At 36.9% G+C, this 17073-nt stretch overlaps 1 protein-coding gene across 6 annotated transcripts in view; it reads left to right on the plus strand.

Annotated features, from left to right (window-relative positions):
• The window catches only part of LOC134531777 (activated Cdc42 kinase-like), an 81714-nt gene that overhangs the window by 49394 nt on the left and 15247 nt on the right, over positions 1-17073 (plus strand). For 4 of the 6 annotated variants that reach the window (XM_063367681.1, XM_063367678.1, XM_063367679.1 and 1 more), the window contains 6 exons: positions 3215-3326; positions 3982-4130; positions 8076-8270; positions 10086-10331; positions 12284-12858; positions 16458-16704. In XM_063367681.1, coding sequence (XP_063223751.1) covers positions 3215-3326; positions 3982-4130; positions 8076-8270; positions 10086-10331; positions 12284-12858; positions 16458-16704 — 1524 coding nt within the window. The remainder of the gene's footprint in view (positions 1-3214; positions 3327-3981; positions 4131-8075; positions 8271-10085; positions 10332-12283; positions 12859-16457; positions 16705-17073) is intronic. The other 2 variants (XM_063367682.1, XM_063367684.1) reach the window with 1 other exon arrangement.

The following is a 17073-nucleotide window of genomic DNA, read 5'->3' on the forward strand; positions in this document are numbered from 1 at the left end:
CGCACAGCTGTAGCGACCATCTGGAAGGGTCTCTGGAGGCTACCACTAGCCCAGCCAATCAGGGCGAGCCATGGCGTCAAGTGATGTGCCCGTACGAATTTCCTTATATGGTCATGTTTTGGAATTATGTGCGCTGATTGGTCAGTTGGCCCACGGGGTTGCCTCCCTTGTTTTCACCTTTACAAGGGAAGGTAATCTCGTCGACCAAGTCACTTGTTGCTCGATCGTCGCCGAAGCCGGTTGCGTCGTCGGCAAGTCACGACACAATATGAGAATTAACTAAGGGACATTTTAACGCCTAGGGGCTGGGGCCAGTTCGTATTTTTTTAACTTAAGTTCTTGATTTTTCGGACTAATGTATTAGAAATTTAGGCCCTAGGCGTCGGCATCGGCCCGACTTCGCGAGATTACGGTCCGCGATCGACGGGACATTACTAAAATATATTTTTTTGGCGAGTGACAAGACTCCTCGACCATCAACGGCAAGATGTATGGTGCTGTGGTATGTATTTGGACCTCATCCTATCAAAATTCAAAGACATCGTTAAAATTTTTTTAAGAAAAGACAAAAAACTGTGCAAGTAACGAAGTTTTTCTAATTAAATTCATTTGTAAAATTGTGTACTGAGGCCATTTAACGATGAGAAAAAACATTTTTTTTTTAAAGAAATAAACAAAGATAATTTAATAAACCCTTTTATTTCCAAATAACGTAGAACCATCGTAATGAAAAATCCCTAAGGAACATTGTTTGTATTTGTTTTGTTACGTTTCTCTGTTTGCTTAGCCGGGCCAAACATACAACGTAATAACTCGTCCTTCATTACACGAACATCTTGTGCTAAAGAGGAGATGACTCCTGACGAACACATGGTGTTAAAGATGAGATAACTCGTTCATGCATCTAGCCACTTGGTGCTTTTGCATCTCATCCCTTTGGTACTGCCAATGCCTCATGTGACTTTTTTGAGTACTTTCTGATCTCTACATACTTACACAACCAATAGAGAGTGCCAAAGTGCAGTTTTGTATTTTATGATTAATTTTATTTCTCGTTTATTTGGGCATTTACATCTGTCTTACCGGTATTGTTTCTGGAGTTCTGTGCAGAAACAATTGCACAGGATACTGGTCCAAAGATTCTTTACCGCACACACCAGTGTTGATGAATTCATGTTACGAGACAGATTTTTGATGTTTCTACGAATGCTGCATTTTCCAAACAATGCATGTATATCATGTTGGTGGCATGCTCTAAAAAATGAGGGCTATTGTTGACAGGATGCATGAATCATTTTGAAAGGCATTTACACCTTCCAAAAATTTGTGTATCAATGAAAGCTTATTATCATTCAAAGGAAGATTACTTTTCAAGCAATACATACCACCAGAGAGGAAATAACAGATCTGGCATAAAAACTTTTGTATTGTGTGACTTTAAATGAATCATTTTTTAGATTTCATTGTACATGGGATCAAAAAGTGATGTTGACAAAGGTTGTTTCGGAATATCAGGAGACATTGTGATTACTCTGCTAAAAACATTCCTTAATAATGGCCATACTATGTTTTTAGACTACTGATACTCTAGTCCAGCACTCTACAAGTTTGAGATGCCCTGCATCTCAAGTATATATTTTTTACATGTATTTTTAATTAATTAAGTAATTAAGGGAATCATTTGCTTTTGGTATTTACTCTTAATCTTAATTTGTTTGTTACCCACGATTAAGACATTTAGCAGGACACAATTAAGGGGGTGGTTCAAAGACTAAAAATTGCTACACTTTCAAATAGTATTAATTTTGTTAAAATGTAAATAAAACATATCAACTACTCGACCACTCTGCCCGGTCAGTATAAGTACCTGTGTAGCTGGAAGCAACGGTCATTCGAGTCAGGCTCTTCAAACTGGGAGGTTGTGTTTCTCCTCCCTCCTGGCTGTCTTTAGACACGCGAGGGCAGTTGGCTGCCCCCCTCCCCAGAATGTGCGGGTTTTACCCGCAGTGTTGCCAGTTCTACTCCACGTGACCAGGGCCTCCGTGGCTTATCGAGGTTGACAATCCGCCGCGCCAGTGAGAGAAGTTTGACGGCGCACCGGTAAATACCTTTGTGCGCACTTAGGACATGAACACATTTACGTGCTGTACGTAATATTTGATGTTAACTATGGTTCAAGATAAAACCATAATACACATTTAAAATTTATTTTTATTATTATTTTCACTAACATTTCAAACGTATATCCAGAGGTGCCCCCCCCCCCCCAAAACACTATGACTCACCCCCCCTAACCTAATGATGATCCCCCCCCCCCCCCCCCCGTAATTTTTTATGCCATTTTCTCAATGATTTACTAAATTATTTTATAATATTATACTTTTTTAGTATTATATTTTATCACATTTTGCATTAATTAAAACTGATTTTCTAATAATAATTCTGTCATATCAGGTAATATTTCCATCCTGAACCGACAGATGCCAAACTGCTTTTGTTGAGGAAAGTGCGGGGTTGCCAATTTGATTTACAAGATCCCTTTCAATTATCAAAGCACCAGAAACGTATTTTCACATTAGAAGCTATAATTATGTAAATAATATATACATTTTTCTTGTCTTTTAACCCCCCCCCCGAAATTTTAATGACGCAGTCTGCGTCGTTAACCCCCCCCCCCCCCCCTTGTGGGCACCCCTGGTATATCTTGAAATGAGACGTTAAAAACATGCTCTATCATCATATAATTTAAAATTTTCTTGTGGTTACCTCAATTTATACCTGATAAGTGATAACTTAGAGTCAAATTATACCCCTTGGAATAATATTTGAAACATTATTGGAAAAAGTTGACTAAAGATAACATTATGAATTTTCATATTTTATTCACAGGCAAACCAACTTTAAAAAAATTCAGAATTTTTTTTTTTATAAAATACTAATACACTAGTTTCTATGAAAAAGAAAGCTGCTGAAACTTCGGGCAGCTGGCATGGTCATGAACAAAAAATTTTAGTTTTTAACTGCAGCCAAAATTACCTTTCCTGTAGCAATGTGTGTGTATTTGTGTGTGTACATACACCACACATACATACACACATATATGTGTGTGTAATATTTAGTGTAAATAACTGTACATCTGTCTTGCACGTGATATTGTATGCATGATGGTTGTAGTAACAATGTTTATAATGTTTTTTTTCCCCCCCTATTTAAGTACCATCACTTACCGAGGCAAGTTGTGACTCCATACAAACCACACGAAGATTCAGAGCACGTGTCAGACAGAGCCCCTCTACTCACTGGTCGTGAAGTGGAACCTGGGAAAGGTAACTGAGAATTTAATTAGTTAAGTATGTTTATTTAGTATACATTAATGTTATTGGATGATATAATGTTTTTACTACCATTTAGGCTGGCTTTATAAACTACACAAGAAATGCAAGAGAAAAATCTTTTACTATTATGTATGTTTTTGAATACCTGTTTATAGATTATGCAAGACGCAAAAACACAAAGCAAACTTTGGCCAACATTCTTTCATTTCCGCCTTCAGTATTTGAAGTGTTTTCCAAGAACTTATTTCAGTGTGTAAAAGGTTATTTTATTTTTATCATTCACATCATGTTTTCACATATTTAATTACTATACAGTAAAAGCAAATAATATTTTAAGTTGATAAAATCAGCCATTTTTTGGGGGAAAAAAATGTATGAAAAGAAGCTCAATGAAGAATTTTTTTTTAGTTTCAAGTAGGTAATGTCTTGTAACTTTAGTGTTTTATATAATACTGTACTTGTTTTGCATCGTTGTGCTCTTTAATCTTTTGCAAAATTTATAAACCCATCCTTACTGTGCAGTGCATTAAGTGGTACTGTTTAGTTCTATGTACATTTCATTTGTGTGTGTTCATGTAACAGTCAAGGTGGATATGTTTTTATTTTTTTAAGTTTACTTTGCTGAGAATTTGGTTTTATCTGACAGAAGTGACGTGGTCGGACGTGAAGGAGAAGGAAGAGGCCGTGCAGCCTGATCTCTGTGCGACCAACAAGAGGAACTCCAAACAGCTGATGGATCATGAGTACCATGAGATCAGTGACGAGGAGAACTTGATGGACAGCCCTCGATCAGAGGTAGCGTGTGTTTTTATCGTTTATCCTTAATCGTCAAGGGCTTTCTTCTGGTCTGGTCACTGTGTTAATGCGTACTGGCACCATGCTTATGTGGGAAGTAGGCCACACTGGCGATGGTTTGAACTAGTGATGGCCCAATATCCAAAAACCCGATACCGATACCGATTCCGATATTTCCAAATTTACCGATCCGATACCCGATACCCGATACCCGATATTTCGATACTAGGCCTATCTCATTTCTAACACTGATTCTATAAAATTGTGGTTCTGGAGTATTGTTAGAGACAATAATGAAAAATGTTAAATATTAATAAAACATACTTATGTGATTGTATATTATTTTTATTAATTGTAAAATATTGTAAATTCACATTAAATGAAAGCTAATAATGAATTTATCATAATGGCCTACAAATAAGCACTCTAAATTCAAGGTCTTAAAAAATTAAATTGTTTTTCAAGGCCAGATAAAGCAATATTCTGGTGTAGGTATTACCTACAGTATGCAAAAAACATATTGTAACTACAAGGAAACAAATTTCAGATTTTTGTGGAGAAATGTAGAGAAATCTTGAAGCTGTCCGGTATTAGTCTCTAGTGTATTTGCTTATAATGTATTAATTACAAGTCACTGCATGTACTGAGTCCAGTGTCTCAACTGTAATCTACGAAAAATACCGTCCGAAAAACGGGAAGCCTACAACTCACGTAGTTTCGGTTCCCTGCAAGTATTTCCGAAGATTTCCGAAGTTTTGCATTTTGGTATTAACGCCACTTCAGCCGCTAAATCAGAAGTTCAAGCATGTTGTGACTGACCTAACATAACCTAACCACACCCTTCGATTTTTTTAAATTTCAATTTTTGAGAAATCCGAAGTTGCACGAACGAGGTAGGGAACCGAAACTACGTGAGTTGTAGGCTACCGCCGAAAAACATAAAACTTTTGTACCCTTTGTAAAATTTCATCACGGTAAACGACACGCTAGAAAAGAAGGTCTTCAAGTAGCAAATTTTGTGACCATTGTTCAAGTGTATCACTCCATTTATTGGTGCGAAAACACGTTAAAAATACAGTAGAATCCCGCTGATGCGACCCCTCACGGTTTCCGGAAAAACGGACTTATAAACGGAATGGTCGCAATAGAGAATTCGGGGTGTCACCGCATCGTCAGATACATCGTGTGAATGCCGCTCGGGCAGTATCTAGCCGAACTCGGCGCGTCCACTATCGCACGAAAAGCCGTCTCAGCTGTCATGTTATCTTACCCGCCCGCACGAAAAGCCGCTGTGGTAGCTTCTGCGAAAGCGTAAGAAACTCGTCCGGCCAGGCTGGCGGTAGCGGCGGCTTGACGTCATACGTGACGTGACGCGATTCTTACCTCTCCATCCCCTGCTAATTCTTCAAGGTTAATCCCTTCCAGAGCCACGAACCATGTAAAAACACCCTCCCCCCCCCTTTTTCCAACTAACATTTCAACACATTCCCTCCCTTATTTCAACCTTCTGCGTGAGAAACTGTCAGCATCCTCCTCCCCTCCCACACCGCGTGCGGCAACATTCCAACGTCTTTTTGTTTCTTTTTTTTACGCTGTGAAGGGACGTGGAAAAGATAATTGCTTGAGCTGTCAAAATAAACATCGCTGACGGCAAGGGCGGGAGCGCATCCTGTCGGTCTGTCGCTGTGATTATCTACTCCAAAAACATGTCACAGCATTTCAGGATAGCATTGTTTTTATATCTTTTGTTTATAGCCGAATGTTTTCTACCTGAACCACACAAGTTCCTTCGCCACGTTTTGAACGAAAATAACCACCAGCCGGCTAGCATAGCCGAACTCGCGTAACGTGAGTTCACTTAGCGTGAGTATTAATGAAACCCATTGTTCGGGGTATGCAAGTCCGAGGTGTATAGCATAGTTCCACGTAAATTTTTTTTGTTTAGCTGCGCATGTGCGAAGTCAGCGATCTTATAGAAAAATAGCCGAGAACCAAACACCTGGCGACGTCGTTAACACAGTGAACACAGCTGTGTGTGGCCAGTGACACCTGAGATGCAGCTGGCAAGATCACATCACACTAAACAGTCGCAAGACAAAGGCACGGGACCGGGACGGCAATAGACGCGCGCGTAGATGCTATCAGGTGATGCGCGCAGTTTACCGGTATTGGCTAGTGTGGACAGTCTAGAGGGGTGGTATCTATTTTTAGCCGTCTTTTGTATGCCTGCCTGCTTGCAGTACAGCACTCGCCAAGATAAACGTGAACACACAGCGCCCAACTAAGTGTAACAGACTTGTTTTTCAGCCGATTTTACTCAAATTTTCGACTTTCTCTGCTCAAATTTTTCACAGTTACTCAAAAAACGGTCGTATAAACGGAATGGACGCATCAGAGGGGGGTCGCATCGGCGGGATTCTACTGTACGTGAAAAGTAATTTCAATACAACTTTGAAACGTACTGCAGAGTTTATAAAACCCCACATCTTTATTTATGTTGTTGGCAATGCACTCAATATAGCCAACATAATACCTTTGCTGCAACTTGCCCTACTTAAACACGTTTCATATTTTAGCTTTTGTAAAACTTACCTAACGTTTGTATATAGAACAGCAGTTGGCGACCATGAAACGACACGGAAAGAAAATGTCTGTTAAATCAAGCAGCAACTTTATTCTTCTTCATGTTTACTTACGGCTACACCACTTATTAAATTAAATATCGTAATTATTTTCGTTTATGTTTTCAATTTATGTACACATAGTGAACTTCGAAAATTCATCAAGCGAAAACATTTTGCGAATATCTGAAACGAATAAATATGCACTAATGACTGGGATTTGTGAACACAGGGATGCATTGCAGTATCAGAAAGAAGAAATAGGCTTGAAATCTTGAAATTGTTTCTGTGGAAAATATGCTTGGAATTACATACTAGGTAATATGGTGACGTGAAGAAAGATAAATTACGCCCACGGAAAATAAGCTTGGAATTACGGTTAAGGTTATGTGAGAAGTATTATTGGCGAGAGCAAATATCGGTTATCAAATTATCGCAAGTATTTACCGATTTCCAATATTGAAAAATGTGCCGATATTACCGATCTCCGATATCAAATATCGAATATCGGGCCATCACTAGTTTGAACCCAAGGCTATCCTTGGCTTGAATGTTTGCCCATAGTGAAGTGGTTTAATGTCTGCTGTAATTTTGAAAGAAAATCTGCTCACTTAAATTTTCTTGGGACTAAACGATGCATAACATTAAGGTGCTTTCACTGAAATAATTTATGCTTTATTTATTTATTTATTTATTTATTTATTTATTTATTTATTTATTTATTTTTTACCATTTTTACTGAACTATTTGTTGGGACAAGATGAACTGCAATAAGACTGAAATAAAAAAGAAATGCATGTTAATATGAAACATAACACTAACATAAGTAAAATCATGCTGTGAAGGAAATAAAAGTTAAATTAATGAAATTTGAAGTTCAAAATGTCTAAATTTAATTTTTATAAATTTTAAATTCAATAATTTAAATTTTTTCTATTTTCTACCAGTAATTAATGGATTAAGTGGATTTGAAAATAAATAATTTAATGTTATCATAATTTAAATATTATTTCACTTATGTTTACATTAAGATTACTGGGAAATTTTTCAAACATGCAATTGCTTGCAAATTAATTTTTTATTGTTCTAACATTGAGTATGTATTTCTTAGGCATGCATATTAAAATTTATTTGCGTGCACTATTTTGGTGCATCTAATTACAGTATCAAAAAAAAATTATTTATATGCCTTTTTTTAGGAAACTAAGAGAATTTATATAAAAAAAAATTAATTGTTTTAGAATCTGCAAAATATTTAATTTCAAAAATAGAATTGATAATAAAGTAAACATTGATATTTTTTGTTTGTTTATTATGTTACTAGAAATCTTTTGATTTTGGCCCGAGTCTGATGGACGAGATGGACGCTATGTTTCGGTCTCTGGGGAGCTCACCCCCATCGTCGCCGGCTCTGCCCCCCTCCCCTGCGTCGCCGCTCGACGAGGCCGTCAACGTGCGCAATGAGCTGCGTGAGATTGCTGCCAAGGTCACCGGCATGGGCAAGAAGAAGCAGGCGACGGTGGGTGCTCGCGACGCGTCCGTCGTTGCTGTCGATAAGCCTTTCATCACCACTTTGTCCTTCGCGGCTTGTCGCGTCTGCTTGCTTTCTTCCGTGTGCATTCAGCAAAGAGATGGAAATATTTCCAAAATTGCTGTTTTAAAAAAGGAGAGCGATCTGTCGTTGATGCACAGCCGAACCCTTGTTTTATGAGGCCTTACATTTCTCACAAATATGTTAGTAGATTTTTTTTCTTGCCAAAGTGATAGTAAATACCAGGGAAATACTTAACCTAGCTTAGGATGTTAGACATTTTCAAAAAGTAATAGGAAGTTTTAATCATTTACTTAAAATTAGGAGGAAAATGGTTTTTCCTTGATTTTGAAATTAAGTGGAACCATAAATTTGAGTATAGTACTTGTGAAAAATTTGCTGATTTATTTTTATTTTTTTGTGTAGTTATGTTCTAGACATGCTTATTACTAATTATTTTACTGTATAAGTATTTCAGGTGTCGGTCAAAATAAGAATGTTTTGTTGAAATATGTATCAAGGATTATTTTAGAATCATATTTGTTGAATAATACACTTTTTTTTATGAATAAAGACTATATAAAAATAAAATCAATAACACCAAATTCTCCTATTTTAAAAACAAAATTGTACTAAAAATTAAATTATAAAATCTCGTCCCTGCACCATGTATAAAAAAATTAAAAAAAAAATTTAATTGAAAGGTCCTGATTGGTTAATCAGGTATTCATGTGTTGAAATGAGGATAATTGATGTCTTAAGAAACTGCTGCCAAATGCCTAATCTTTGATTTGCGTGATAGGAAGATAGACAATTACATAATATAGGAAAGAGAAAGAAGCGTTACTGAAACCACTATATTTTAAAGTTGCAGGCAGAAAATATTTTGTTACTCAATCATAGTTTCCTCCATTTATGACTGAAGTTTTGTTACTGTTTTAAGGTATTTTTAAAAGTTTTGTTACGGTTGCTTAAAGGTTGTAAATGCACTGTGCTCCTTAAATCTGGGACTTGGCAAGTTACAAGTTCCTCTATAAAAGCTGCATTATAAGTGCCATTTTCTTCTCTTTACTGCTTGTGTTTGTGCATTTGTTTAAATGCCTGCATGTGTTAAAAAAGTGCATGAAGCATAGAGCATAAACAAATATATCTTGAGGGCTGTATGTCAAGCTTGTAGCTTATTGTAGTTTAAAGTTTAAATTCACCTCTTACGGTAAAAAAAGTTTTTTTTGAAAAGCTATATAAACAATTCAGCGGACAACAGTAATTATTAACTGTATTACACTTTTCCTTGCTTTTGAGTCAGCTGTTATTTTCGATTTCTGAAGATAAGTCACTTATAACCGGTGACACAGAAAACAAATAAAAATAGAATACATTTAAATCACAAATTTTTTTGACAGTTACTGAACTATTGCAACTTGCCTTTTAAGGAACAAGAATCAATACTATAATACCAGCAACTTCTTGGCCATGAAGCTGCTTGTTTTCTTCGTGATTTTCTGTAGTTATGGGTTATTGCTGATAAAAAAAAAGCAAGTTAATGGTATGCAGTGTTAGTTATGTGAAAATTTTTAAGAATTTTTTTTTATTATTGTTTTAAAGAATTAGAACAAGATATAGTGACCAAAATTTGCCAGCTAGAATAATGTGGATGCAGCATGCACTTTTTAAATGCTTCTCATGTAAGGCACACTTATACTGGTTTCTGATATGTTGTGCAAAAATTGTTTTGTGTTTATTTGTTCTGCTTTCTTTGCTTCTGTGCTTTTAAAATATGACACCAGTCATTGGCCTCTGTAGGTGAAGCCTATATCTGCCGCAGACGAACGAACCCTTGACACTGCGATTGCAATGGCTAAGGAGCTCACGACCTCCTCAATGAGCAACCTAGGCAGCGGTACCCCGCCCGAGTCACCACACTCTCCAACCACCCCAAACAGGCGCAAGTTTTTCCGCTTCCCCGCCCCCGCTATCGGCAAACACGGCAGCCCAAAGTCCGACCGCAGGACTTTTTCCGAGGAGGCAGCCAGCATCCCAGACATACAGGTAAACCACTGCTCGGTGAGGCATGCGCGGAATGGGTGCCGCAGTGTGGTGAGCAATCCCCCGCGTGTTTGCCCTTGTACCTGTGTGGAAAGATGCGTACATGCAGTGATGCAGATGAACCGTAGTGAGACTGGTGAAAATCATATTAACAATTTTACAGCTTTGTGGTCTCTTCATGCCTCTTTTTTTTATTTTATGGTCATTACTGCTATATAACGATTTTTCCTGTATATATCACGTACTGCTTGTGTATTTTTTTTTTTGTTTCAAATTACGTATCTCAACAGTTATTTATTATCATCTAATATCAGTAAAAGGTAATACAAGTGTTCAAAATAATGATAGCTTGAATTACATTTTACAGCTCATAAATAATATTTATATTTGAGAAAATGTGTGACTCAACAAAAAATTCGAGAGAGCTATTGGAATTTATTTACAGGAAAATTGCTTATAATAAATAGTAATTAAAAGAAAATAAAACAACTTGGTATGTGTGAAGCAGAGTCTTAAGTCAAAAAATATATAAAATTTAGAACAAGAAAATTGTGGTGATTCCCTTACTAAAGTACCTAGTTTTAAATGGTGCTTACTTAATGCAAATTTTCATGTCAAACCAAAATAGGCAGTAATGCTTGCAGTTACCGACTAGTCCTATTTGCTTCAGTAGGTTGTGTATTGATGTTTTTTTTTTAGCTAGCTGTTGCCTTAGTTGTAATTGACCTAGTCTGACTTAGTGTGCATGGCTGTTTAGTTTGTGATGTGCTCTTTATGAATGAGTGTACATAGTACTAGTTAACCAACATCAGAACACATGGGCTCTCACTTTTATTTGTTTTATTTACCCATGAGGTGACACTTGTTCCGTCATCTGCATGCCTCGTTACATTCAAACTCAAGTTATATGCTCACAAAATATTCTGCCCTTATTGATCAGTAAATGTAGCTTGGATAATGATGTTCCATGAACTGAATCACGAACTTCATCTATAATAGTATCTTGGGGTAAACTGACAGCAAGTTTTGATGCCAGTGCAGTTTGCACTGGTTACCAACTTGGGTGTAACAGAAATAAACTTTACAGTGTCTTAGCTTTCTAAATGTTTCTTACATTGTTCTTATTCATTGTATGGGATGTAAGATGTGCTGACTAAGCACCAACTTTAGCATTCAAAATTGTATCTATAAATTTTTCTTAAAATTAACAAAATATTAAGTGATCTTTGACTTTGGCTTTTACTTAGATTTTGAATTGGAAAAAAATTCTTTGCACACCCCTATTGTAGGTCATTCTACCCTAGGCAGGAGTGAATCCATTTAGTTTCTCTGTCATGTTAGCATACATATATGTAGCTTATATGTTTATTGCTTCTGTCCATTTATCTGTCAGCATTGAATGTTTCATGTTTGTGTATTGTTCTGGTTAATCACTTTCCTAAATATACTAAATGCAGCTAAATTTGGAAAATACACAGAACTTCATTTCAAAGTAAGTACCTCATTAAAGACCTTCTTACCTTAAAGTTTGAATTTTCAGATCCCTGTTACTTGTAGTAACAGTTCAGTTCGTTCATTATTTAATTCAAAAATGAGGAGTTTTTCAAGTACGTGGTATAGCGATACACTGTAAAATAATAGACGAGACATTGCCAGAAGAGTGAAATACCCATTTTTGTTAATTTTCAGGAGGCAGTAAAATGAATTTTTAGAAAATGTTGGCAAAAATTGAATTAAATGCCAGAGTATGTTACAGTAACCCAGAATTTATTTAGAAAAATTAGTGATGGCCATTTTGGCAATCTTAATATAAAATAAAATAAAATCTTCTTTTAAGTTAGAATTTGGGAGGCAGAACCAAGTTAACGCTGAGGATTCTTTATTTGCGTTGATGCTGTGTGTTTTGTGCTATCATTGCACTCTAATGTCTTTGTTTTCCCTGTTGCGTGTTGTAGTCGACGTTAACCGAAGAAGCCAAAGAAGTGTATAACAGTCTCGTGGAACAACCAATTGCGTCGTCCCCGCCAGCCCAGGACACGAACCCCTTGCGGATGCTGCGCTCTGGGGCGTTCCCGATGGTGAGGCCCCGAGTGCGCGGGAACAAGTTCCAGCAGCCGGACGGCCCGGTGGCCACCTCCCGCAGCCTGCCCCGCGTGCGGGTGCCCCCTCCCTCGCTCTCCATCCCCCCCGAGGCATCCTTCCCGAGGAGCCGCTCCAACACCCACCCGGCCGACGCCGGCGACAACCACCGGAGGAGCTCCGAGTCAGAGTGCTCCGAGGACTCCTCCTCCGCCGACCAGGAGGAGAGGGGCGACAGCAGCAACCCCATACCGCTGCCTCCGAGGGACCGCAGCAAGCCCCTGCCGCCCGTCAAGACCCGTCACCAGAGGAAGCACCCCCTCATCATCCCTGGCGGGGGCATGCTCGCCAAGATGGTCGAGGTGGCGGAGGGACGCGAGGACGGGGACGCGCTGACGAACGGCTGTGACGCTTCGGCCTCCCCTAATGGCTCGGCCGGGCACAGTGCCAGGTAATGCTACTAGTTATCGGTTTAGCATTTTGTTTTAATTTGTCCTGTTATACTCGTTTTATTCGTGGTTTTTTAGAAAAATATTTTTGCTTTGTTCAATGGTGATATTTCTTGCACTCAATATATATAATTATACATTTTCTGAATGACATGAGCATGGGAACATATAACTATAATATTATTTCCAGTAAATATAGTAAATATTTGTGTTTGCAGCAATAATTGCACTTATGCAGCTTCTGGGATTGGGATTATTTGAGGTCACATTAGTGTTGATTTCAGTCCAGGCTTATATTGATACTTCTAAAAAAACACTCTTATATAATGATTGCTGTACTGCACAATAATTATTCTGATTGTTTGGAGTATTAATACGTACAATGCCAGCTTAAACTTCAGGAAATTCTTTTCAATGCAGCTGACTAGACCAAATACTGCAACATTACCTTGTTGGGTGTGTTTAACATTTAGTTTTGATTATACAAGTAATTTCTATGTTTTGAAGTTGGCAGTTATGTATGCTATTGTGTTAGTTCCTCAACAGGTTTTCTTAACTTATGCATGTAGTCCATGTGTGTGCAGTAGCTTTGAAAGTAATAGCTAGGTACGTTGAGTAGTAAAGGTCAACTTGTGTTTGTGGTAGCCTTTTATCATTATCACAGTCACTTCACTTCACTCATATTACTTATTCTTGAATTTTCGATTAAAACTTTTTTTAATGGGCTCAGTATTATTTTTGAAGTCAACTGAAACTTGACTTATTGTTAAAAATTAAAAACTTAGTCTACAGTTTACTCTTAATTGCTGGTCAGTAACACTTCTCTGGAGTGGGTTTGCATTCAGTTATTTTTGAATTTAGAATATTAAAACTGATCCTTGAGTATTGTTTTTATATAATCAGCCACAGTATTCTTAAAATAAATTAATATAACAGAAAAACTGGGTTTCGTTGTAACAATCCAGAACCCCGGCTAGCCCAAAATTAGTCTAGATTGCAAGTAGATTGTGATATAGATTAACTCCTGCCCTCTGCTAATAATCTTTTAGATAATTTTCAAAATATTTTTTTCTGTTAATAATGTATTTGTAATCATGTTTCTTTTATCATGCATAGGCATTTAAAGTATTTTGATTGTGCGAAAATAAAAATGATTCATTATTAATTTGGGTTAGGTTCTACATATAGTTTGAGGTATTTTATTTATTGTTTTATGGTTTTAATCTGGTACCTCAAAACACATGTTGCATTTTGACAAACTTTAAAGTTCCAAAAGATTTAAAGAGAAAGGAAGACAGCAATGGGACACACTGGCGCCCTGAAGTAATTTTTTTTTTGTTTCTAAGAAATATGTCATTGGAAAATCCATCACTTAGGCTCATGATTGCGCAGCAATAGCCCGAAAGGTTCGCAGGGGGCTTTACACCACCATGAGGTGGTGTAATGTGAATTTCCAAACTTTCAGAGAACAATTTGCACCAACACACCTTCCCTGTATGGTCATGTATCTGGTTCTGTGTTGTGATTGGCCAGGGTGACCAGGAGGTTGTCTCCCTTTGTTTCTAACTTTGTAAAGGAAGGTAAAAGCATAGTGCAAGCTAGTTATCGCTCAATTGTTTACTGTGTGTGGTTGCGTCGTCGGCAACTCATGAAATTCTGATGGAACTCCTTAAGTGACAATTTAACGCCTGGTGGTCAGGGCCAGGCCGAGTTTCAACCCTTTTTTTTTTGTTGTATTTTCGGACTATATTTAATTAGAAATTTGAACCCAGGCGTAGACATCGGCCCTGGGTGACTGGCTTTACTCCTGGTATAATTCCGTGGGATAACGTACCTAGTTATGTAATCTTTACTAAGGGACTTCATTTTTTTTTAATATTAAACGACATGTAGCTAATCAACTGGAACTGTAATTGGTATGTATTGTGAAATTGTTTTGTCATAAAGTAACTAGACAAGTTTAAGAACTCTTTCTTTGAAAAAAAAATTAAAACTTTTTCAATTAACTAATTTGGATCAGAAGACTTAACTGTGTAACGTGTGTGAATTGTGAATTTTTATTTAATGTAATAAACAAATGAAATTTAAAAAATCTTTTATTTAAAAAAAACCAACTTTTCCATTAACTAAGTTTGGTTAAACGATGTAACTTAAAACGTTCACGCATACAAACATCACGTTTTCAGTAATTTGTTACTATTTTGGGTGGTTTTGCCAGTCCAACCTGGAATGTAACAAGATAAACAGAAATTTTGATGGAATGCTGAAAAAATGTTTTAAGTTCCAGAAAAAAAAATGGTACTGTCGATGATTGATTACTGAAATTACGTGTGTCTGACACTCATTTATATGTTTTTTTATCCTTCACAAAAATTCACTAGTCACAGTGGCCACCATCTTATGATCACCAAAAAACATATACATGACGAAAATACAGACTAGTCGTACAAAATTTCTTCACTGGCTCCTACATAAATTTACTGTTCGTTGATACCGAAAGTGAAAATTACAAACCGTCCACAAGTAAATCCAGTTGTTGCTTGCAACTCATGGCACAAGCCAAATAACTCCATCCTTGCAACAATAAATAAATTACTTTGTCATCGTTGTGGGTTGTCACCGACAGCTGTGGCCAAAATTTATAAAATAAAGTTCCTAAAGATGAAAAAAGGTAATATATAGACTGTATAGCACTGACCACAGCTGCGAAATTATCTGCTTCTACATGTCTCTATATTTCTTTGTTAAGTTTGAGCCACTGCTGACCTGCGACTTCTCGGTATCTTGTACAGATGCTGACTGACAACCATGGCCGCCTGTCTTCCCCAAGAGGAACAAGGGTGCTCAATGACAATTTCTGACCAATCACAAAAACACAAAGCAAAAAATCAGCCTATCACAGGCTTATAGCAACAGTCTCTCAACTGAAATCACTATCTTTTCCCACGCACAGGCACTGTGTGTCTCTTACTCACACTTATAGAATTCATGACTCTCACACTCTCTATCCTGACTTACTTGTCACGAGATGTTGCATCATCCTGCTTTCATACAAAGAACCACAGCAAATAATAAGGAAGAAAAACATGAAAGCACATAAAAACTTAAATGAGTAAGCAAAATTAAGTAAAAATACCTTGAAATGACTTTTTCACCCAAAAGTAAACAAATTATCGGAAATACCTGCATACGTAAAATAATGTAAAGGTTCATAAAACAGGTTGCAGATGCATAAATACTTCTCGATAGAATAAACAGCTGTTATTAATTTAAATTTCTGATTATAAAACCATTACAAATCTTTAAGAAACTTATTTGGAAATTGAGGAGGGCAGTAACGTGGGTTGCTATATTGTAAATTATTAATTTTACAAGTAATAAACGATTTGGTTTTCTGTAAATATTTGTTGCCTTGATATTTATGCTAATTAACATTTTAAAAACTGCAGATTAAATTTTTTATTCTTTGTAAATTAATAAATTTACTTGAGACGTTAATGTACAGGAGGTATAATTTTCAGTTAGAAAGATTTATAATTTTCTTCAAAATGCAAATTTCGTTTTGGAACGCTTCCTTTCAGAGGTTGAATTTGTTCTCTAGCCTTGACGACAGCTTCGAGCAGCACATAGCCTGCCAGCTGGAAGCCTTGGACGATATTCCCGAGCAGGGGACGGAAGAAACTCTGCCATCGCCTGTGGTGTCGATGGTTCGCCACAGCGACCATGTCTCCTGCGAAGACTTGCTGGAGTTCGCCTGCGACACGCCGAACGCGAAACGCACGAGGGGCAAGGCTCACGGGACCGACTCCGATGAAGTGCGCATCATGGGAAAGGTTCTGGGCTCTGAGGTGAGAGTCATTTTGTTTTATCATAATGTTGGCTAATTGTTAGAGACAAGATTTTATGGTTTTATTTTTAGGCCAATTTTGTTTTTAAAACAGATTTTGGTGTTATTGTTTTTATTTTTTTATAGATTCTGTTATTGAACATACATGCCACATAAATGTTTTAGGATACTTATTTAACCAAATCATTGTAATTTTGACTTTAAGATGATGGACTCGGAATAACAAAAATAAATCTTTAAAGTTTTTTTATTTTAATATACCAACATGTAGTTACTAATAACATACAATAAAAAAAGAGTAAAATATATTTTTCAAATCTTCTTAATACAAACATATTTATAAAATCTTTATGCTGAATACATTACATTC

Source organism: Bacillus rossius, chromosome 5, assembly GCF_032445375.1.
Source record: "Bacillus rossius redtenbacheri isolate Brsri chromosome 5, Brsri_v3, whole genome shotgun sequence".
NCBI lineage: Eukaryota > Metazoa > Arthropoda > Insecta > Phasmatodea > Bacillidae > Bacillus > Bacillus rossius.